Raw genomic sequence first — 23088 nt, forward strand, 5'->3', positions numbered from 1 at the left:
CAGATATGTTTTTAAAGCGCTTTATTTGGATTGTTTCAAAGCAGCTGTACCCAAAAAGCAAAAACAAGCGTTAGCGTTAAATGTTAGAAAACATTAACCGTGCTTTTATTTTGGTAGTGTTGTACTTCCGACATGTTGTACATGCCATAGCCGAGATCAACCGCTAGAGGCAGCATCGACCCAACCAACTTTTCGCTTGTGCGGAATTACTCTTGATCACCTGATAAACACAACGATGGCAGGCCGGGTGAGTATTTCTTAAAGTTGCTTTGGAGTCGCATTTTAATAACTTATAATTTAGGGACATATTTTAGCGTCTACAGACAAGAGTCTCATTCAAACTCACTGTGTTTGTGAGGGAGCCGTACACGTCATTCACTCACAGCATACATACAGGACCGGAAGACCAGTCCAACATCACATCTTATGACTGTTTTAGGGGAAATACTCAACGAAGCGTTGTTCACGGAGTGTTTCACATGTGGAAATAGGTATCGTGCTTTATTTAAACAAAGTGGGTAGTAATAATACTGTTGCTGCTGTCATAACACATAACGTTGCTTGAATGAAAGAGTAAATGAGAGCTTACGATTTGATAAAGGGATGATAGTGATTTATGGCCAGCAGGACTGTTCCTGACAAACAGCAAGAAAATTGTTGAATAAACATATTCAACGCAAATAAAAACTCACGTTTGTTTGCTTTTTTACGTCTTTCTTGTTTGTTAAACGGCCTGTAATTTGCCGTTCAAAAAAAGAGGATTGCTCAGATGAGACCTGTAGTCAAGTGCTGAAACGTCTGCGTGCGTGCTGGTCTTGTTTTTTATTCACCTTTCCTACTTTTGCATCATGAAGTTTAAAAACTAAAGTTAAACTTCGAAAACTAATGAACTGGGAATAATAATTGTATTCAGAATCTGCGCTAAAGATCGACTTCTGTTTTCTTCATTCTGTACAATCACTCAGAGAGACCTGGATTATTTTATCTAGCTGAAATTTCATTTTCTGCGGTTTGCTATCAGGTATCACTTAATCACTCCTGTGCTGGTCTTGTTTCTCTTTTCTTCTCCAAAGTCAATGCAAGTAGCGAGATGTCCGACAGATGAACTGTCTCTCACTAACTGTGTGGTTGCAAGTGAAAAGGACTTCAAGTCTGGACAGTGAGTATTCAATATAATAGAAGTGTAACCAAGGTCCAAAATGAACGCCTGCCAAACAAAGTATCAGAGTCAAGTCAACGCATGCGAGTTGGCTTTTGAAGCAAACGCCTTTCGCTACTCGCTTGTCTTTTTTTTGTTTATCTTGGAGTTTATCAGAAAGTTTTTTCTGCGATGTTCCAAGTGGCCACACACATGAAGAAGAAAAAAAAACAGGGAACCAAATAATAATGGTGTAAAATATATAATCTGTAATTCCATAATTATATAGGAAAATAGTTTTATGTTTTAATTTTTCAAATAATATCTTTGTTTTCGTGGCTGGTAAGAAATATTCATGCTTGGTACATTTTTTTCGATTCACTCACCATTGGCAGGTGTAGTGGCATGTTAATGTTGGACCTGGTTGTAACTCATAAAACCAAATAATTTAGTATTAACATACATGTGTCCAATCAACTGTTTTAATCCTTTTCTCTCAAGGCATTTGATGATTAAAACTATGCCGACTCAGAAGTTTGTATTCACGGTGAAAACCCATTCAAGCGTGGTTCCTGGAACCATTGCCTTCAGTCTACCTCAGGTACACACTTGTGTCATCACTCCCCAGTTTATATAATAATTTTAGTGTTATCAGTGGATATGTTATGCTGTTGTTAAGATATCTGTTGAGTCTAAAACAATGTATTAGGGGTCCTGTTTCGGAGCTTTGACACAATTTGCTGTTGTCAGCTCTGCTGCATGCTGCTTTTTTAATGTCTTTCTTGCGTTGTTTTTACCTGCTTCTCCTTCGTCTGTTAACAGCGAGACTTCTCAGGTACATCAGTAACTTTCTCATATTGGTCTCATTTTATGGCACGGTGTGATATTGTACAATATATACATTAAACAAATAAAGAGACTAGAAATCAGAGCCAAGAAATACATTTAAACATTTTGCATCTTAAGGCTAAAATACACAAATACACTACAAGACTTTTGCTGAGATTTTGCCCAGATTTTCAGTCTGGACTTGTTGCAGAAAGTCTGTGCCAGTCTGCAGATTTGATCAGTTAGTGTGTTTCTATCTGAAACTTTCAAAAAGTCTGCAAGTGTATGATGTCTAGTTTTTAAAAAAATCTGATCATGTTTTTAAAGTCTTGTAGTGTATTCCAGCCATTAGGCAACCAAATGCAGTATTAATGTGCTGTACAATAAGACCATCTATTAAGAGATAGTTCTATCAATGTGTTTGTGCAACATTTAGCAATAGGATTATGCAAATAATACCACATTTTCCATTGTTAAATGTCTAAATGTAGAAAATCTTCAAACTAAGTGTATTGCGCCTGGAACACGATACAACTCTGATAAATTATACATGTAGGACTTTATGCAAGTTAATAAAGGTTTTATATGTTCTTTGATACTTAGAGGAAATGGGCTGGACTCTCACTTAACCAGGAGGTAGACGGTACGGATACAATTTCATTTTACTTTTCACAAGTGAATCAAAACTTGACATGGTGGGTTGGAGAAGTGCACTGTATAATGGAGCACAGATGCCTGGTAAAGCATCATTTAAGGTGTTATTTTGATCCAGAGTTGAAGTGAATTTGTTTCTGAAATGATCGTTTTGCTCATATATCTGAACCTCTGAGCTATAGTTTCTTTACACTGACCAGAAACATAACAATCAGATATTCTACTATAGTAGTGATGTGTCAGTACTATCTCTCTGTTGTCTCATTTGCAGTCAGTGTGTATAACTTTGACCCGTCGAGTCAGTATGTAGGAACCATGACGTTAGAGATTGACTTCCTGCAGAAGAAAAGCGTCGACAGCAACCCTTACGACTCGGATAAAATGGCCATCGAATTTATCCAGTTTTTCAACGTGCAGGCCTTCAGCCAGGGCCAGCAGGTAAAACATTAAAAACCTGTCAGGTTCAGGAATTTTTCTTTTAAATGAAATGTAAGTTTCGCTGGTGGTGCATGTAGCATCACATTTGCACACACAGTCTTTCTCTCTTCATCAGTTTGTCTTCAGCTACTGTGACAAGCTCTTTGGGTTGATTATAAAAGACATTGAGGCCATGGATCCCAGCATCCTCAGGGGCGAGCAAAGCTCTACTAAAAAACATAAGGTATATTTATATAAACCTTCAGTGACAACTGTTTTGATTTTTCAAGTCGTTCATGTTCATTGTTTTCTCCAGCAATGTTTCTTGTCATTCTTTCTTATTTTTCAGATTGCGATCGGTCTGTTGCACGGCAACAGTCAGGTGATTTTTGAAAAGGCTGAAAGCTCATCTATCAATTTGATTGGTTAGTGTTGCTCGGCCACACATAAGCTCACACAGCCCCATTTCACCCAATTAATGTCAAGCACTTATCAAAGCATTGAAAAACAAGAAAAACACATGTTGTCTGAATATGATGTAATAACCCAACTTTACCACAAGATGGCAGCCAAAACACATTGCTCTGGGAAACCTCACCACATCTTCTCTAGATTAAATTAAAAGTGAATGAAAAGCAAGTCTGACTTTTTCCCCCTATTTCTTGTGTATTGTTCAGTAATTGTATTTTGTTCATGCTTCCACAGGAAAAGCAAAGACTAGAGGTTCTCGCCAGTCCATCATTAACCCCGATTGGAACTTTGAGCGTATGGGCATTGGAGGGCTGGACAAGGAGTTTTCAGACATCTTCCGCCGGGCCTTTGCTTCTAGAGTCTTTCCTCCTGATATAGTTGAGCAGATGGGTGAGTCACCTTTGTCCGTTTTACATATTCCATCTCACTCTTTCAGTCACGCTAATTTTTTTTTTAATTCCAACAATTATAAGGTAATAAAGTATTATTATATAATACTACAATAAATCAATGTAATTTTTATGATAAAAGTCTAGCATTTTGCGTTGCAAGATGCCACTTGGTTTATCATTGTAATGCAATGACATTAAGATATTTTTAGGTTTGACTTGAGTGTCCAAATAATTGTTGGGGGGCCTCTGTATTTCTGCCTCTTTTCTGCCTTTCTTTCTCTACATTCCACAACATGGCCTGTCTGTGTTTTTACAACCACATCTCGCTCAGTTTAAATGGCCAGAAAGGCAAAAGCACAGCATGTTGTGGGTGACATGAATCACGGAATGCTGCAACTCCAACATGTAAGGAGAAAGAGGGAGGATAGAGCCAGAATAAATAAAAGCAGCCAAAAGATTGAACTGACAGCTCTTAAAGCAACATTAGAGAACTTTTGCTTATGGTTCCCCCATGTGGTTGATAAGCGCAATTGTATGTTATCAGTGTCGTAAATAGGGCTGTCACGATTATGATATTTGATTGACGATTAATTGTCTAATAAATCATTGCGATTATGGCGATTAATTGTCTGTTTTTGGGCTTTGGCGATTATGACGATTAATTGTCTGTTTTTGAGCTTTGACATTTAATTCTCAAACATTTTTGATTCAGCGATTGAAACGACCATATTGTTCTGAATACAAGACTATGTTTTTTTCTTTGAAATACATTGGAAAAAATTGGGTCATCATATATTTAAGGTTTAGGCTTTTACCTGTCAATAATACAACCACCAAATACTTGTAAATGAAGTAAATTGATCAGGTGTGAATTGAAGCCACCATTAAAATACTATCAGTCATAGAAGCTTCTAGTCTGTTCTTTTCTCACTTGCAAGACTACAATAACATTTTACTTGTGTGTTAATGAAATTTTGATAGACTGGTTTTCACACTGAGATTTGCTTAAATAATATTAAATTGTACTGCAGGTAATTTGTATATGTTTTTCTTTTTTTAAGTGATTGTGTTGCAGTGGTACATTTTACAAGTATTACCATGCTTTAGTAACAGATATGTACACTAAAATATGCAATATGCAGATACACTACAGCTCCCCCAGTGTCTTCTATAGAGATGTGCAATAATTGCGATGATCTGAAACCATCGCGATGAGGTCAAACAATCGCGATGAGACGATTATTTCATAATCGTGACAGCCCTAGTCGTAAAGACTATTGCTGTATAAGCTTCCCCATGGGCAGCACAATAAACGTCAATTTGTTGACTAAGCAGAACCCTCAGTTACATCATGTCACTTCATAAACTGTGCATGTATTAAAACATTCTTTTGGCTCCCTGGGGTATACTTCTGGGCTATACTAAAAGCTCAAACTAGATTCTGAGGTAGCAGGTGGTTGTTAGCCGTTATCGCATAGCGTGCTAGCTACATAGCAGCTAACGTGCTAACGTTATTTTTCTGTAGTTATATTTTTGGAGACACACTCGTGACCAGGCGTTGTGCTTTGTGTAATAGGTTCAATCACTAACTTACACTCAACTCGCTATGGGAATAGTGCCTAGCATAGTAACTATAGATACCGATAACATTAGTCTACGTGCATGAACTAAGGAATCAGCAACTTTTGACCATAAAACATTTATTGTGGTTTGGTAGTCTTCCTTTACAAGCATAACACTAAATCCGTGACGATGCACAATCATGCTACGTAAGCTATTGAGACCCGGCAACATTACATTATCTCTAGTCTACCTTAGACTTATAAATTGTGAACCAGTAACGTTAGTGCGCCAAAAAACAACCTGAGCACAGCCTAATAACTTATAAGCTCAAAAGTACAGGACAGTAAGGTAAAAGTAAAATTGACATATAAGACTTTCAAATCCAGTAGCAGGAAGGCTAGGTCTCCAACCGTTTTGCAACCCGTTGCCTCTTGCAGCTCGCGCCACCGAGTGTAAGTCTGTCAGATATTGATTCGTGTTCAGGCTCGTGTCCGATCACTCTCTCTCTTTTCCTCTTTGTTTTTTTTCTGGCTCCGCCATGGTGATGGTTTGGAGACTTGCGTTGAACTAGATCGTTTCATCTTATTGTTATCTGTTGGCTAACTTCACCCAGACTACGAGTAAAACGTGACGTATGCCGTAAAGCAGGTGATGGGCGGGGCATGTGATCCTACCCGCACACCAAAGTTACAAGTGGGATTTCAGCCTGCTTAGGTAGCAGCAGCAGTACAATTCTTCCAGTCAAGAGTTTTCCTACCACTAAAATAATTTTAGAGAGATTATTTTAAGGTCGAAAAACTCTCTAGTGTTGCTTTAAACAGTCTGATTGTGTAGTGAGCGTATGCTTTCATTTATTTTCTCTATAGTTGCAAGAAAACAATTTGTGAACTCTTTGAAATGAACATTTTTGCATTGCTTGTAAAATGTCTAGTCCTTGTTTAATTCACAATTCTAGACAAACCCAATTAACTAAATAACTTTCTCTTTTTTTAATATAAATAAGCATTTGTTCATGTCTACTATCAGGAGAAACACTTTGTAAAAACAAAATTCATGTCCAGACATCAGAAAATATCAGTCTATGCATGAGTTTTCTATTTTAAAAGAAGGGAAAATGAATGCATTATGGATGTGTCAAACAGAACTCTACAAAGCTGTTCGTACATTTTTGGTTGAAATAATGTACGTACACACACACACACACACACACACACGCACAGGCTTTGGTTGACTATCCCCGTGGGGACAGTCCATAGGCGTAATGTTTTTATACTGTACAAACTGTATATTCTATCACCTATCCCTAACCCTATCCCTAAACCTAAAGATCATAGAACACTTTTTGCATTTTTAGATTTGTAAAAAATATTGTTCTGTACAATTTATTAGCTTTTTTGCCCCTGGGGACCTCAATTTTGGTCCCCACGGTGACACGAGTCCCCATGTGTTGGTGTGTATTCAGGTTTAGGTCCACCCGGGATATACAAACATGCACGCACGCACACACGCACGCACGCACGCACGCACGCACACACACAGACAGCCTTCAGTGTGTGAGAGAGATGACCTTTGTGGGTGGTGATGGCTGCAGGAGTTGGCCTCTGGCTCAAGCAGCTGGCTGCTCTAATGAGATGGCGGGCCTTGATAGCGCAAAGGTGACCACCTAATTGGGGTCCGTTTTGGATGGCAGGTGCTGAAAGAAGGTATGCGCGCGTGTCTCTGAGTATGTTATTGTCCGATGCCTGGGTGGGACTTTACACCCGTGCACCCAGTTTCTCCCAAAACTCCCACCACCTAAAGGTCATTTCACCTTGCTCGCCCACAATCTCATTCTTCTCCTGGACTCACGCCCTCTCTCAACCCGAGTCTGTCATCGGCTGTAAATGGCCGTACTGATTCCCATCTCAGAGCTCCTGGTTATCTGGAGCCTTCCCGCTCTTTCCAAATGGCAGCCAACAGATGATGCTAACCGAAAACCGCTCTTGGTTAATCCAAATGCCATTTATTATGAAAAAGGCCCCTGTGTACACTGTATAGTATACCATTTTTGTGATTTGTCTAACGTTTCATGTTCTTTGGGAGGTCTCCAACCCAAAGGCAGCCTTTGTTTGTGCAGCAGATTTTGTCCTTACACCTCACAATCCTTTGCTCTGTCTGCAGGCTGTAAACACGTGAAGGGAGTCTTGTTGTTTGGGCCGCCCGGCTGTGGTAAAACCCTTATGGCGCGTCAGATCGGTAAGATGCTGAATGCCAGAGAGCCCAAGGTGGTCAACGGGCCAGAGGTCCTGAACAAATATGTGGGCGAGTCAGAGGCCAACATCAGAAAGCTGTTCGCGGATGCTGAGGAGGAACAGAAAAGGGTAAGACTGCAGGAATTTTTGCAGAAACAAAAATGATAAAATGTTATACACTCACAGTTTGTGTAAAAAGACGATACAGACGTTTTACGCACCTATATATTATTCTGGCTTTTTGACTGAACCCACTGAACTGACATTCAACACTTTGAAGAAAGAAGTTTGTGAAAATTTGCACGAAGAATGTCATTTTTACACAAGCTTGTTTCTAGTTTTGAGCCCCTCAGCAACTCTACAAATAACTCCAGATTGTTCAAATGTACTTACCGAATTACTGTAAATGCCCTAGTGTTTGCTTAGGAAAGTAATCATGTCATCTAAGATTTTTTTTCCAAGGGTGTCGTGAAGTGTTGGCAGTGAATTGCTGGCTCTTAGCGTCAGGTTGTTGTGGTTGTAGACTCTGTGACTACATGACATTGAAAAGCTCACTCATCACCTCTTAATGAGAGCGTTCGGCTATCTCCGACCCGTCACCCCGTCTCACGGGAGGCCACGCACACTCATCGCGGCCTCCCATCTGCGCTAAATGTTACAGCGCAGCCCCTGACAGCTTCAGAGATGAAAATTGTGGACCATTGTCACGGCGTTTACTCAGCGCTCATGCGGTCACAGTCCATTCACCTGCCTGGCATTAAACCATAGAGAAAGAGTTTGAGAGAAGCCGTGATTTGGATTTTTCAGTTTTGTGGTCAACAACATCTTGGTCAGTGTGTGTATGCCGAAGCTGGTGCACTTCTGAAAAATACAATATTATCTTTGAAGAGATACACAAAATGCATTTAAAGTTCAAAATCTTTCTCGTTCGAGGAAAATAGATGATACAAAATATTTTGTACTCATGGGTGAGACACCCAAGGGAATGTGAACGTCCTTCTCCAAATCAGTTACAGACTTTAGTAAATGGTGATATTGGGAGATGAAGAGGTTAAAACATACAGGGGTGTTTCTTAAAGGAACGGTCCACCTCACCTCAAACCTGTGTGACTTTCGTTTTTCTGCAGAACAAAAAAAAGGTATTTTAAAGAACGTTGGTAACCGAACAATGGCGGTACCCATTCACTTCTATTGTACAGAGACAACTGAATGGGTACCGCCGTTATTCGGTTACCAACATTCTGTAAAATATATTTTTTGTGTTATGCAGAAGAAAGAAAGTCATACGTGTTTGATATGACAAGAGGGTGAGTAAATGATGACAGAATTATAATTTTTGTATGAACTAGCATACATACAGTAAATCATTCACAAGAAAAACACTTTCTGTCTTTTTGTTGGCTTTTGAAGTTGGGGGCTAACAGCGGACTGCACATCATAATTTTTGATGAGATCGATGCTATTTGCAAGCAACGTGGCAGCATGGCGGGCAGCACGGGGGTCCATGACACTGTAGTCAACCAGCTCCTGTCCAAGATTGATGGTGTAGAGCAGCTTAACAACATCTTGGTCATTGGTAAGAACTTCCTTTGAGAGAGTAGTACTGTAAGGAATATATTGACGTCTTATTTAGGGTACATTTACACAACTTTGCACTAAAAGATTACAAAAAATATTCCATTATGCCGTATTTTGCCATGTCAGGCAATTAGTTGGTGATGTCACCTTGAAGGCGCATGCACATAACGTTAGCGTTTACACATGTTCACATGTTTGTAGGTTACACAAAGACAATAATGGCGTCATTTTAAAAAATGTGCATTTTGAAACCTGTTTTCAAAAGTTTGCCCCGTGAGGAACAGCTGAAACTTTTAAAGTTTTCTGGTTTTAGTTGAAACTGTATTGTGTCAGCGGCCACTTAGGCCCCCAATATTGTCATTTGTTCTGCTTTTCGTTGATCTGTACTTTATTTTAGGGATGACCAACAGGCCTGACCTGATCGACGAAGCACTCTTGAGGCCGGGTAGACTGGAGGTCAAAATGGAGATCGGTGAGAACAAGCCATCATGACTCATTTCATTAGGACACATCAGCACACGCTGTTCTTCCACTTAATTATGTGCAAGTTTTTGTTCCTTTCCAGGCCTGCCTGATGAGACTGGCCGCGTTCAGATCCTCAACATCCACACGGCGAAGATGAAGCAGTCGGACAAGCTGGCCAAAGATGTCGACATCAAGGAGCTGGCTGTCGAGACCAAGAACTACAGCGGCGCTGAGCTGGAAGGTCTGGTTCGGGCTGCCCAGTCGACTGCTATGAACCGCCACATCAAGGTCTGGGCTTGTGTATATGTAGTATAACTGTACAAAAAGTACCAAAACCTTTTAATTCATGGGGAAGCATTTTTTGCATCATATGACAATGTACAATGTATGTGGGTTATTCAGAGCTCTGCTGGGAAGCTCAGCATGCCAAAGTTTTCCTGTGGCTCAGTGGTAAGAGCATGGCACTAGTAATGCCAAGGTCATGGGTTCGATCCCAGGGATTGCACATACTCAGAAACAAATGTATAGTATAGTTCAATGTAAGTCGCTTTGGATAAAAGCGCCTGCCAAATGCATAAATGTAAATGTAATGTAATGTATAGTGACGAAATTGGTTTATTAAATTCAATTGACATCAGATTACAGCAATATATGAGGACTGAGGTGTTTATGTGCATATATGATTAAATTTGTGCTTGAGTGTAACCAAATGACAACCTCAGATTATAAAACATTATTATAATATTATATATATATCATGCTTAAAAGACATCTGTGTTGAACTTAAACCAGAATCCCCAATAATAGTATTACTGATTTAAAACCAGTAAACATGAAGGATTAGATCATTTAACTGTCTGCTTTCTGTTTAAGATAAATTGTGTGATTCAAAGAGTTTAAAACCCTTAAATCAAAATTTTGAAATCAGGTGTACTTTTGATCTGTCTTTATCCATCTGCTAAATTTTTCTTGTCTTTAGGGAGTTTCTCTCATTACATTTATTTTAAGGTAAAACTCAGCACTTTGTGTATGTGGGTTAACTTGGTTATAGTTTGGGGAAAAGACTGGGGTTCAGAAATAAGCAGTTAACTGCATTGGGGATGTTCCAGAATGATCAGTAGTAAACAGCAACACATTTTTTCATTAGTTTGAAAATGCTTTTTAAGGGTAAAATAATTTTAATAACTTGACATATAACCACTGAAGTCAATGTGTGTCCTCATTTGGACAGCTGGGCAAATGTGTGTGTGTTTAGGTGGCACAGCCCACACTCCCAAATTTGAAGGTGTTGACACAATGACGGGAGCTTACACAGGTGTAATAGGTCTCTCTCTCTGTTTCTCTCTCTCTCTCTTCCAGCTTGTCAATGTTTCTTATTGATTGAACTCTTATTGAGTTTGATGATAAATGCGTGTGTTGTTGTTGTTGCTCCTGTAGGCCAGCACTCGGGTGGAGGTGGACACGGAAAAAGCTCACAGTCTCCTGGTTACAAGAAGTGACTTCTTGACCTCCTTGAACAATGATATTAAACCTGTAAGTACACTCTCCATGGTTGCCTGTAGAGTTGACAAAATTTGATATTATCTTTAAATCCTACAAAGACAAAAAACCTCTTATGTGTCCAGACTTTCTGTCCATTGACATTAAATTGGGTCCACACTGCAGTCTATTTTTTGAATCTATGGTTTAGACAAAACGTGACAATTTGACTGACAACGTTGTGACACTAATAAGCAGGAAGGGTGTCTGTCTAAACATAATATGAACTGTTTGATGGATAACTGACTAAGAGCACATTATACAGATTAAGAACATCTTGTTAACATTCCATTTAGAAATTCCCTTTGATAGCACAAACTTGGATTACGTTATATCCCGTAACATCATCATTATTTGAAGTACTTATTTTATCAAGTACTCATTTGATCTTGTAAACAGATGTATGTGCCTATTTTGTGCAGATTGCAGTCATTTTGGATCATTTTGGTTATATTTGTGTGCAATATGCATTAGACTTTGTGTGTAAAGTCTGTGAGTGTGTGCTGCCAGTAACCTCACCAAATGTAAACATTTTTCCTGTACAGGCCTTTGGTACAAATCAGGAGGATTACTCCAGTTACATCATGAACGGCATTGTGAAATGGAGCAACGCTGTGTCTGATATACTAGGAGATGGAGAACTGCTGGTGCAACAGACTAAGAACAGTGAACGGACACCGCTCGTAACTGTGCTCCTGGAGGGCAAGTCTCATACACAGTCACATACAGACATACTCTATTCCAAAACTAGTGAGCTGCCTCCATAGGCAAGGTTTTAAGGCATCATAGGTATGCTCCTGTATTAATTGTTTCGATACAAAACACATAGTATTGATAAAATAGCTTAATGTAATAAATGATCTTGTTTTACCCTATTATACGATCGCATCATTAAGCGGGTTTCCATCACTCTGGTTTTATTTGCATTTTTCGCATCAGAAACGAGTGATGGAAATGGCAAATTTCGAATTAAAAACCCTTAATTCGCAAAAAAGTTTTTACGCTCGCTTGAGGTGGTTTTTCTTTTTTGCGAAAAAGGGTTAATGCGAATAATGGGAGATGGAAACGCATTTGCCGAATAAATTCCTCCAAAAAGTCACGTAACTGCACTATGAGACTGCGTAACCTGACTAACCGGAGTACTGATCTTGTTACACAGCATGAGAAATGTTGTTACGGTCATTCTTAAATGCCTGAGCAAAGTCGTCAAAGTATTTCTGTAATCGCCTCTTAGAACTGTCACGACTGTGTTTCCCAAACAGCAGACATCCACAAAAGCACCGCATTTATTGTGTTTCGTAATCGTCTGCTTGCGCAAGTTTTATTATATATGAAAATTATTACTGTATATTCAGTGGCTTCTCTTACTTTTCGTACTGATATTTAGTAGCAGTTTATTAGGAAGTGACGGTTGACTAGTTGGATGGAAACGTGCTTATTCGAAAATGTTTTATGCGATATTCCAATTTTGCGCATAAGCTAAATTCGCAACTTTGGATGGAAACCCAGCTATTGTCTGTGATGCTAACATCAAATTCCATTAAAACTAGTTGTTAGTTAAAGGGATAGTTCACCCAAAAATAAAACTTCTGTCATCATTTACTCACCCTCTTGTCATTTCAAATCTGTACGTCTTTCTTTCTTCCGCAGAACACAAAAGAAGATATTTTGAGGAATGTTGTTAACTGGCCCCCATTCACTTGCATTGGTTTTGTGGTTGGGTTACCAACTTCCTTCAAAATATCTTCTTTTGTGTTCTGCGGAAAATAGAAAGTCGTAAAGGTTTGAAATGACAAGAGGGTGAGTAATTGATGACAGAATTTTATTTTTGGGTGAACTATCACTTTAAGTCTCTATTTAGAGCATTCCAAATTAAGCACCTTATGAAATCTCATTGCAGTTAGTATGTTGCCGTAGAAGGCCGCTGCCTATGTAGACTGTCGGGAGCGATGTAGCCCCCTCAGTTTTGGATCAGATCCATACACACACATCCACACAAAAGTTGAGAGAATAACATTCCTCCCTGTTCATGTTCTCTCGTTCACACAAGCAAACATGCACCATAATGCTGCAATCTGATATGACTGAGAGTGTGAACGTTTTTCTCCCTCAGGGCCGCCACACAGTGGTAAGACCGCGCTGGCAGCCAAGATAGCAGAAGACTCCCAGTTCCCCTTCATCAAGATCTGCTCGCCAGACAAAATGATCGGCTTTTCCGAGAACGCCAAGTGTCAGGCCATCAAGAAGGTAGCAACATTGTTTCTGTAGGTTAGGAAGTTTAGAGATCTGTGCGGCGGTAGCAGTGGACTTTAATAGTGGGTTTGTGGGTTTCATTGCTTTAGATATTTGAGGACGCCTACAAGTCCCAGCTGAGCTGCGTGGTGGTGGACGATATAGAACGTCTATTGGGTAAGTCTGTTATCTGCTCTTATGTTATCATTATGGGCTGCTCTGCATTATGGGCTCCCAACAGCGATATAAAGCTAGGCAGGAGAGATTTAAGAAAAACATACATCGTAATACAAATGAATAAAACTCCTGCTCGACAGTTGGGGATGCATCGCTGTTACAAACTGCGGGATAGCATAAATGATGGATACTGTATTACCCAAAACTCCCTGTTTATCTTCTTTCCTTGTTTTTTTATTTCTCTGTTTCTCCCCAGATTTTGTTCCGATCGGTCCACGTTTCTCTAACCTGGTGCTGCAGGCTCTGCTGGTGTTATTAAAGAAACCTCCTCCTCGGGTGAGTACAGATTTTATTGACGCCTGCTGTAATACCGGCCACAGACAGGGGGCAGCACCTCTTTGCCAGAAAAATTCATCACTCACCCTGACTGCTACGGAGGACCTTACATCATATTTATTCATAGACATTTAGGACTTGTTTTAGTCTTTGAGGCAAGATTTTGTGGTATTATGTTTCTTTCAATTAGAGCAAGTGGAGCTTGCTAAAGTAAGCATTTCTATTATTGAGGTTTTTCAAAACTTATCCGTAAGCTTCAGCATAATTCGTTCTGCACTGTTTGATACAGACATAAATGATAATGTACTTTAAACCACATGGCTTGTTAAAGAGCATGTGCTATTGCTTTTCTAAGTGATCAGACTTATGATTCTTACCTGGCAGACTATAGGCTACGGCTAACATTCTGTGGTCTCGCATTGAAGTGTATTGACCCGAGTCATTCCTAGGGCAATGTAAAAATGAAGTTTACGATATTGTTATAATTTTTTTAACATAAACTAGACATGCGTATAATGACAAGCCTCCACAGTGTAATTGTGCCGCAGGAGTTTAATGCATTTTTTTATAGCGTACAGGTCCCCCGAGCTACCGCTGTGTCGTCTTAGAATTTCATTCGAGAATGGCACTGAGTCTGTATGTCAAACAGGAATAGGTGTTGTGCTGTGTTTGTAAGGTGTTTTGAATAGCCTTCGGATCAGGGCTGTATAGAGCAGCACACAGCAGGGAGTCGGTCTTGGGTGAATCGATAGAAATGGTTTGTGAGAGAACCGGGACCTGGCAGGCCCGCTGCCTGTGTGGCACCTCATCTGCATGCGCTAGCATATACTGAGCGCCACATGGGGGCGACCCATAATCCCCTGTGCTCGCTGGGGCCTCTGGGAATGGCCTACCTCTTTGCTTCACCTAGATAGCACGACCATACTAGCAGCACAATCTCTGAATGACGGAGTTTTGACCTGCTGAGTATATTTGTGTCAATTTAATCAAATTATAAATATGATATTGAGAGAGTTTTTGTGTGATTGACTTCACAGGGTCGTAAGTTTTTGATTCTCGGCACTACCAGCAGGAAAGATGTTCTGCAGGAGATGGGCATGTTGGATTCTTTCAGCACTACCATTCACATCCCCAACATCTCTAGTGGAGAGCATCTCATGGAGGCCCTGGAGGTGTGTCTCTGAGAGACAAAGTATATAAAGAATACAAATGTATTGACTTCACAAGAAATAAAAATAAAGAATGTTCATGGGTTTCTTTGGGTAGAGAAAGAGTGTTATAGAGGAAAACAATAGAAGAATTTAACAGAGGTTTAAATTGTGTTCATCTTGGATCATAATTGACTGTGTCTCTTTGGTGGGGTTTAGCTTCTCGGGGGCTTTCAGGACAAAGAACGAGCAACTATCGCACGAATGGTGAAAGGAAAGGCCGTGTGGCTGGGCATCAAGAAGCTTCAGATGCTCATTGAGATGTCACTTCAGGTGAGACACAGATAAACCTCATTACGCTGCGGATCGTCTAGACGACTCCCTGACTCACAGCTGTCCTACTAAATCAACTGTGGTTGAGTTGCTATCATAATAAATTATTTTGTGGCATCGTAATGAAAACAAGCCCCTCCAGATGCGCCCTCTCCAGAATTCATTTCTTGACACAAGCAAGTAAACAAAGTCAAACTCTGCGGTCTTCATCTGCACATACTTTGGCTGCTGGTACGGATGGCTGCTGGTGTGTGTCCTGCTTCTGGAGTTAATTGAAGCCTTTCGTTTTCCTTGCCAAAACAGACTGCTCTTAAAAATCCTGCAGTCATACCAGCTGCCTAACGCTATTCCATTAGCAGTTTACACACTATTAAAAATAAACATTCTGAATAATGACTTTAAAAAAAAATACATTTAAACTCTTCCCTTGTCATTCTGTTTGGCGTCGGTAGTGCCACAGAAATGACACATGCTTGGAAAAAATAATGAAAACATTTGCAAACAATTATATATTGACAAATATTGTATGCTACTTAGCAGTAGAGTGCACAGAAGGGTTCTCATTTTTGTTCTCCATTGAAAATTTTGATTTTTGTTGAACATAATCCTAATACACTCTACAGTATATCTGAATATAATAAAATAAAAGTAACTCTTTACAATAAGGTTGTATTTGTTAACATCAGTAATGCATTAGCTAAGGTGAACTAACAATGAGCAATATAGTTTTTCAGCATTTGTTGATTTTTGTTTATTTTAGTTCATACAACTAGAATTGTTAATGTATTGTGCATTAACTAATGTTAACAGTTAAAACGTAAAAAATATTGAAAATGTGTTGGTACTGTAAATCCTATAATTAGCATGAACTAAGATCAATAAATGCTGTAGAAGTAATGTTTGTTTATGATAACAAATACAACCTTATTCAATCTTTAAAATAATGATATCAAGATTATATTTTTATGTAGGAAACAGTAAATCACAAAACATTACGTTTTCACAAGCAGGGTCATTATGTTTTATATATGTAAATAACTACATATAATTAGCAATCCACGTACCAGATTGAAAAACTGTTTTGTGGGAAAATGAAAGTGAAAATGGGTCACTGTTGCACTCGAATTATGCCAACTCGGTTTAATGTATTTCAGTATACAATGCTCTTTAGGTTGATTACAAAACCTGTTTCGGGTTGATTTTTGTGTTAATATTAGACTGTTTCTCTTAGTAGTGCACCACTGATTAGTGTTAGTCTGATTGAATTAGAATTGTAGTCTTGTTTGTCTTGTTTTCGTGATGGCATGATTGGAGTTGCAGTCGGGTTTATGCTGGATGCTGTGTAATTGCTGTGGTATGCAGTAATGTGGCAGCGCTGAGCGCTTTCCCCTCAGAGAGGAATGAGGCTGAGTCTGCCGGGACATGCTGCACATAGCCGCACTTGCATTCGCCTCCCATTCCCTCTATGCTTTCTGTAGTTTCCACTTCTTCAACAGCCCCAGGCAAATGAAAAGTTAAGTTATTGCATACACCTTCATTAATTTTCCTCCCTGGTGCCTGACTTCTGCTCAAAGCTTTCCTCCAAAAGGCCCGTCGAGTTCTAGTCTGTGACGGTGCATTAATAGCACAATTGAATTATTAAGCTCAAGCCTGTCAGGAAGAAAAAAAAGATTTTTCTCAAAACAAAGTATACCTCAGTTGTCTGTCAGCTTTAATGCGCCGGGTTATCAGGTCCTCCGGCCTGCTGGATTTATCACCAGTCTTGTCACTTCCCCTTCCCAACAGCCATTTACAGCCACCCCTCCACAGCTCCTCACAGACACACTCTGGGCCCCTCTGAGCCCTCCAGGCTTTACATAGCTGACAAGGGCTTTGTCTTTTTAACATCTCAGAACTTTGCAGAAAAGGGGACTCAAAAGTATAGAGCAATGTAACCAAAAAGAATCTTTATCAGATCTGATTTCACTTGTTTCATCTTTTTTTCACCTTTCCCCGGTGGGTATGTTGTTACATGTGTGCGTTTTTTCTCAGATGCCTCTTGAATACAGAGTTAACAAGTTCTTGGCACTACTGAGAGAAGAAGGAGCGTAAGTCCATTTCTGGCTTCATATCTGTTTTTCCTGCATGTTGATTTGTTCCTTTAAATGTTTTGTGTTTTTCTACAGATTTGTTTCTGATAAACATGTGGCCATATAGTCTCGCTGCGTGGGAGGTTTGCCTGAACCAGGGATATTATGGTAGGATTGACTTGTAGACAACAAACTGTACATTTTTTACTTTTGTGTGTGTGATTTGATATTTTGCCTTGAGCATCTTCATTGTTTAGACATGATCAAATAATGAAAAACTTGAAGACAACAGGAAACAGCATTTTAACCCATTTACAGTGAAATTACGTTGAAATATAACAATAGTGTAGAAGCTTGGGCAGGCAATGATATTATTTCAACCACTCACATTTGATTGGATTGTAAAAAGGGATCTTATTCATTTTTCTTCGCCCACACAAGAAAAAAAGTTGTTTTATAGGTGAAATCTATTACCTGTTATTCAAAGGTTTTAAGGAAAAAATTTTTTCTTTAAAGTTATTGTATTGATGAGTCCAGGGACACTTATTAGAAAATTGGATCAAGTATTTTATCGTGTTTCTTTTTGTTGTGTTACCTTACAGAAACAGTTTCAAAGATGTCTGGATAACTATGTGTACACTTGAGCGACAGAGAGAAAGCACGAACCTACAGCATCTTTCTTTCCCTCGCTTTGCCTCTTTTGTATTGTGTCCTGCATGTTTCTATGGCTACAAAATGATACTGTTTAACACTAGTTTCTTAATTCCTCAGTAGAAAAGTGTCCAAGGTGTCATTTTTGTATAGCATCTCAGGTTTGTTGAACAATATGAGGACCTGTGTAAGAAATACTACATGCATGTATATGAAGACCTAATAGGGTGTTTTCTCTCTATATATATGTGTGTATCATATTTAAATTATTTTACATAAGCCATTCCTGTCAATGATGCCTTAGTCTTGAAATCCTTTAAATTGCTGATTTTTGTCTGACCAAATCCTCTGCTTGTTTTTCTCTTTGTCAGTGTTGACTTATTTTACAAACACATGTGCCTGCCAATAATAATCGTGTAATGCTCACTGTTGAGCCTTTACATGGCAGTATATCATATAATTATTTTTTTACTTTTATGGTTTTCTGAAGGTTTTTCTGACTCCTAGAGCCCTTTTTTTTATAAAAAAGAAATGTCCATCCTTCCATGTGAAGAACACAAAGGCCTTATCCTAACGAGAGAGGGTTTCATGTTTTGGTTAGATGCTAACAAAAGGAACAAGCATTGAAATAACAATGGCCTTAAGCATTGTAAGGAGGGAGTAAACCCCTGACCTTTCTCCCCTCTGCCAGTCTGCCCACCGTGCCAGGATGATTCACATTGGCCTTAAATTCATATTTCTTTGTTATTTTTCACACTCGCACAAACTGTCGTGTCATTGTAAAACATTTGGAGTATAAAATTCTCCAAATGCATGTGTTTCATGCCATGTACAGAAATTAATTAATACAAACATTTTATTCGTCTGAGAAGTATGAATTACATTCAAAGATTCCCTAATTAAAATGAAATTATGAGATTTCAATAAAGGGTTGTTGTGTTTTGTGGTGATTTGCTTATAAAGGATCTGCACTGATCTGAGACTGAAAACTATATACGGAAACACTTCCTTCAAAGTCGAATGAAGATTTGAGATTAAAATAGTCACTTCACAGCTATTTTAATAGATAACATAATGAACTATAAAATATTAGTAACAATTCAACCAAACATTTTCGTGTGCATCTTTTAAGTTTTACTTGTTTTTATACTACTACTAAAAGCGATTTGTTCCTGTTCGACTTGAGCGCGGTAGATTGCTTCCAAACACTCTCTCGTTTCTCATTGGTCAATTAAGCATGTAGGCGCTACGGAATATAAACGCCATTGGTTGAATTTGGCAGAGGGCAGTTCTGGAGTTTTCTGATTGGTTTGCACGCGAACAGCGTCAGACGTTGGTCTGTCATGAGAAGCAAGTGTGAATTCTGAGGACAACTGTTTTAGTAAAATGTTAGGTGTTACGTTTTTTTGTGGATCAAACAAAGCTGATTTTTTACTCACATGTCAAAGAAGGTAAGATGTATCTGTGTACACAGGCTTCTAAGAACACTATAACAGTAGGCTAAAGAAATAGGAGTGTTGTTCCGCTCGTGTAAACTTGTGTAAAAGTACAGCATACTTCCGAATTTAGAACGCCAACAATTTTTTTTTATCTCGAAATCAGTGTGGACTCATATGAGATAACAAAATATTACTTCTTTACATATTCAGTTAATTAATTGCATTGAGGGTTTATGTAGTGTCACGAGCGAGACGTGTGAACGCGGTATGATGTGAGTGGTACAGTGTTTAAACCTTAATGGTATTTGGTTTAATAATAAAAAAAAAATGCTTGTTAAAGTAAAGTAGAATTTTTTAGTTGTGTCTGAGGTCTACGTGGGACATTTCAATGCGTGGCTCTGTCATATACTAAAATTTACTAACCAGACAGGTCTGCTGCAAATCCACAGAATGATGTCAGCAGTTGAATAATGGAGTAGATGCAGACATGGGTGTGAGAGGGATGCGATCAAGTACATTGAACCATTTATTCAGCTGTGTGCCAGTGTCTGTAATTTGTTGTGAAAAGTATTATAATATGCATCTTGTATTAAAATAGACGAGACCAACATATCAATAGAGCAAGTCAGTTAAAAAGCAAAATCACGAGACAAGTTGTTCTTCAAATATATAATCTTAGTTCAGTCATACAGATATATACATTGTGTAATAAATAATATTTATAAAAACATAACATTTTCAGTTTATAAAATAAAAAGGGAATTATGAACTTTGTACAAAACTTTGGATATAGCGGAAGGAGAAATGGGAAAGGGAGCATAGATGCGGCCAGTGAGAAAGGGCTCCTCAAAGATTGGTGTGAATCTAGTCTAATGTCTGTCTTTAGCGTTGGGTAGTTAAATGTAATTAATGGGAAGCGCATAGAACTGTCAGGACATGTTGTATGGAAACCGCTGCAAGTCTGTTGCACTGTCGTGAAGCCAGACTCTCTTGCAGCTTCTTCCATTTATCACACACACACAAGCCCACATCAATCCAAACAGCAGCCATGTGCCACCCCCTCCCTCCTTTATTAACCCCCCTATTTCTTTCCTTAACTATTCTTTCTCTTCTTCATCACTTGTTCTCCGACTTCCACGTAACCTCCTTATCAGGAAAGTACTGAAACGGAGCCTTCACAGTCATACACGAGGAGCTTTATAAAAAAATAATATGTTAAAAGTTATTGTAATCTCTAGAATTAGTATAATCATTAGTAGTTTTGTAAGTGCAATTTTTTACCCATCGGGTGCACATGAGCCCAGTTTGTGTGTGTGTCATTCAATTCTGCTGTCACGCATTTCACTGCTTTATACCCAGCTGTCATGCACTCATCCAGGACAGAATCCGATGGCTTTGTATCTACATGTTCTGCACCTATACAAAATACCAACATTCTGAAGGGGGACAGAGTTTTACCAACGGTGACTTCTCACCATTTTGCTTCACCGCCTGTGCTAATGTATCGATTGCATCCCCTGTCCGCTATATAAAGCAGATAAACAGGAGTCTCAATGTAGCAAACAGTGTAAAACATATATGGTTATATGGAATGTGATTTTGCATTGTAGTGTACAATAGATTCCATAAAACATGTTTCTCTTTTAGATTTAGAAGCGTGTCCGAGGGCTCATGTCATTTCTGTGCTCGCCTCTAGTACTGGCCCATGTGCAGATTGAGAAATCTCGGGGACCATGGAGAAAGCATGGGCATTACATTGGATTCAGTAGTAGTAGAGCAGAGCTTATGAGAGGGCCAGCATTCAGTAGTTAACCAGGACTTTCTTGTCCTGCTTTTTATGTCTTTCATGCATGCTTAGTGTCAGTGTGTGTCAGTAAGCAGAGGTGGACTGATCCTGTTTCAGCCTCTGGGCAATAGGGCGAGATGATCAGAGAGATGGTGTTACAGATAAAGGAGTCTGAATGATAACAGCGAATTGTGGGGAAGAGCCCAGGCATTTTTTCCCCCAAAGCAATGCGTGCCAGGATTCGGGAGAAGAATGACAGTAGTAAACATGACGATCACGGTGAGCATCGCCGATTTTGACGCTTTTGGGACGTGGATATCAAAGGGCACATTAGTAAAAAGTCGTAGTACAGAAGTGCCACTGTTATCTGTGTGTCGTGATCATACATCATTGTGAGTGTGTGTAGGTTCGTCTGAATTTTAATGCCTCTCCATTTTTTTTTCTTTAATGTCCACAGGTCCCTGTCATCTCCACCCGCTGCTTTTATTTACACGTGTGCACGTCGTAGACTCTGACACACTCCTGGCAGCTGACGTAGCAGCACCAGTGAAAGATGCAGTGACATTTCTCTTTGCGTTTCTCTGTCCGTGTGTTATGGCCACGTCCGCAGCACAGCAAGTCGCAGCCCTCGATGCCGTGCGACGACACGTTGCAGATGCGGTCGCGGGTGCCGAACGAGCCCGTTTCTGGGTTCGGCTCACAAAAGTTCGGCGATCCCTCGTAGTACACCAGGTCTCTCTCTGTGGGGTGTTTAAAGAATGCGTATTTCGCACGTAGAGTCTCCACCCAGCCCCGGGATTCCCGGTGTTTCTCCACCACCATCTCGGAGGCACTGTCATACTTGTCTTTAAGGTAGTCTCCTAACAGCCTGAAGTCAGGCTGTGCCCACCAGCAGGTCTTTACCTCACAGCTGCCTGAGAGTCCATGGCACTTACAGCGAAGGTGCATGTTTTCCAGGATGGTCTGGTGAAGAGAAAACATTGGAAATTGGTAGTGGTTCATTGTTATCAGCATGACATTATAGAGGGTTTTGAGCTTGTAATTTGGACCCACATAAATGTTAGTGATAACCCTTGTGTGGTGTTCGGGTCTGTGGGACCTATTTTCAGTGTTTGCCAAAGTAATATGATGATTATTGTTTCGTGTCAGCATACAATATTTATTTTTATTCAAGATGAGCACGTTTTTTAAGCAATATTTATTTTTAGTACTTTTCTACAAAAACGAATAGAACATTTTCATAAGTGAGATTTAACAGAGATATAAAAAAATATGTGATAGGCTATATGAAAAATATTGACCATATATGCTGTCTTGGTTGCCTGTAATTGGGATAAACTAAACAGCAGTTTACTTAAAGTATTTTTACATATATTTTGTGGCTGTATTGATTTAAAAACCAAATTATTGCTTACTTAAACATTGGCAGAGTAACAAAAACATTTACAAGGTAAGCTAATAATATAAAAAACAACTTTCTTCATAATATAGATAAACCATAAGCAGACCTCTTACCTTGACCCTGTACTACAAAACCTGTCATTAGTCTCACGGGTATATTTGTAGCAATAGCCAACAATATTCAGGTCAAAATGATCGATTTTTCTTTTATGCCAAAAATCTTTGAATATTAAGTAAACA

At 39.2% G+C, this 23088-nt stretch overlaps 2 protein-coding genes across 3 annotated transcripts in view; one reads left to right on the plus strand and one right to left on the minus strand.

Moving 5' to 3' along the window:
• Window positions 1-148: 148 nt before the first annotated feature.
• On the plus strand, window positions 149-19153 carry nsfb (N-ethylmaleimide-sensitive factor b). 2 transcript variants are annotated; one of them, XM_057359151.1, is made up of 22 exons: window positions 149-247; window positions 1074-1159; window positions 1640-1739; window positions 2570-2609; window positions 2892-3058; window positions 3174-3281; window positions 3387-3462; window positions 3743-3898; window positions 7624-7823; window positions 9105-9270; window positions 9670-9744; window positions 9838-10025; window positions 11175-11270; window positions 11822-11978; window positions 13390-13523; window positions 13619-13685; window positions 13942-14021; window positions 15059-15193; window positions 15389-15502; window positions 17534-17589; window positions 17668-17739; window positions 18174-19153. In XM_057359151.1, exons 1-21 carry the CDS (start codon window positions 236-238, stop codon window positions 17696-17698), a joined length of 2244 nt encoding a protein of 747 aa, XP_057215134.1. In that variant the 5' UTR covers window positions 149-235; the 3' UTR covers window positions 17699-17739; window positions 18174-19153. The 2 variants fall into 2 exon arrangements, with proteins under 2 accessions (XP_057215134.1, XP_057215135.1); XM_057359152.1 differs by lacking the exon at window positions 149-247 and adding an exon at window positions 379-491.
• Window positions 19154-20205: 1052 nt separating this feature from the next.
• Window positions 20206-23088, minus strand: part of wnt3 (wingless-type MMTV integration site family, member 3) — a 36325-nt gene continuing 33442 nt past the window's right edge. The window contains exon 4 of the mRNA XM_057359234.1: window positions 20206-22410. Coding sequence (XP_057215217.1) covers window positions 21931-22410 — 480 coding nt within the window. The 3' untranslated portion in view covers window positions 20206-21930. The remainder of the gene's footprint in view (window positions 22411-23088) is intronic.

The sequence above is a fragment of the Triplophysa rosa genome, linkage group LG18, assembly GCF_024868665.1.
Source record: "Triplophysa rosa linkage group LG18, Trosa_1v2, whole genome shotgun sequence".
Taxonomy (NCBI): Eukaryota; Metazoa; Chordata; class Actinopteri; order Cypriniformes; family Nemacheilidae; genus Triplophysa; species Triplophysa rosa.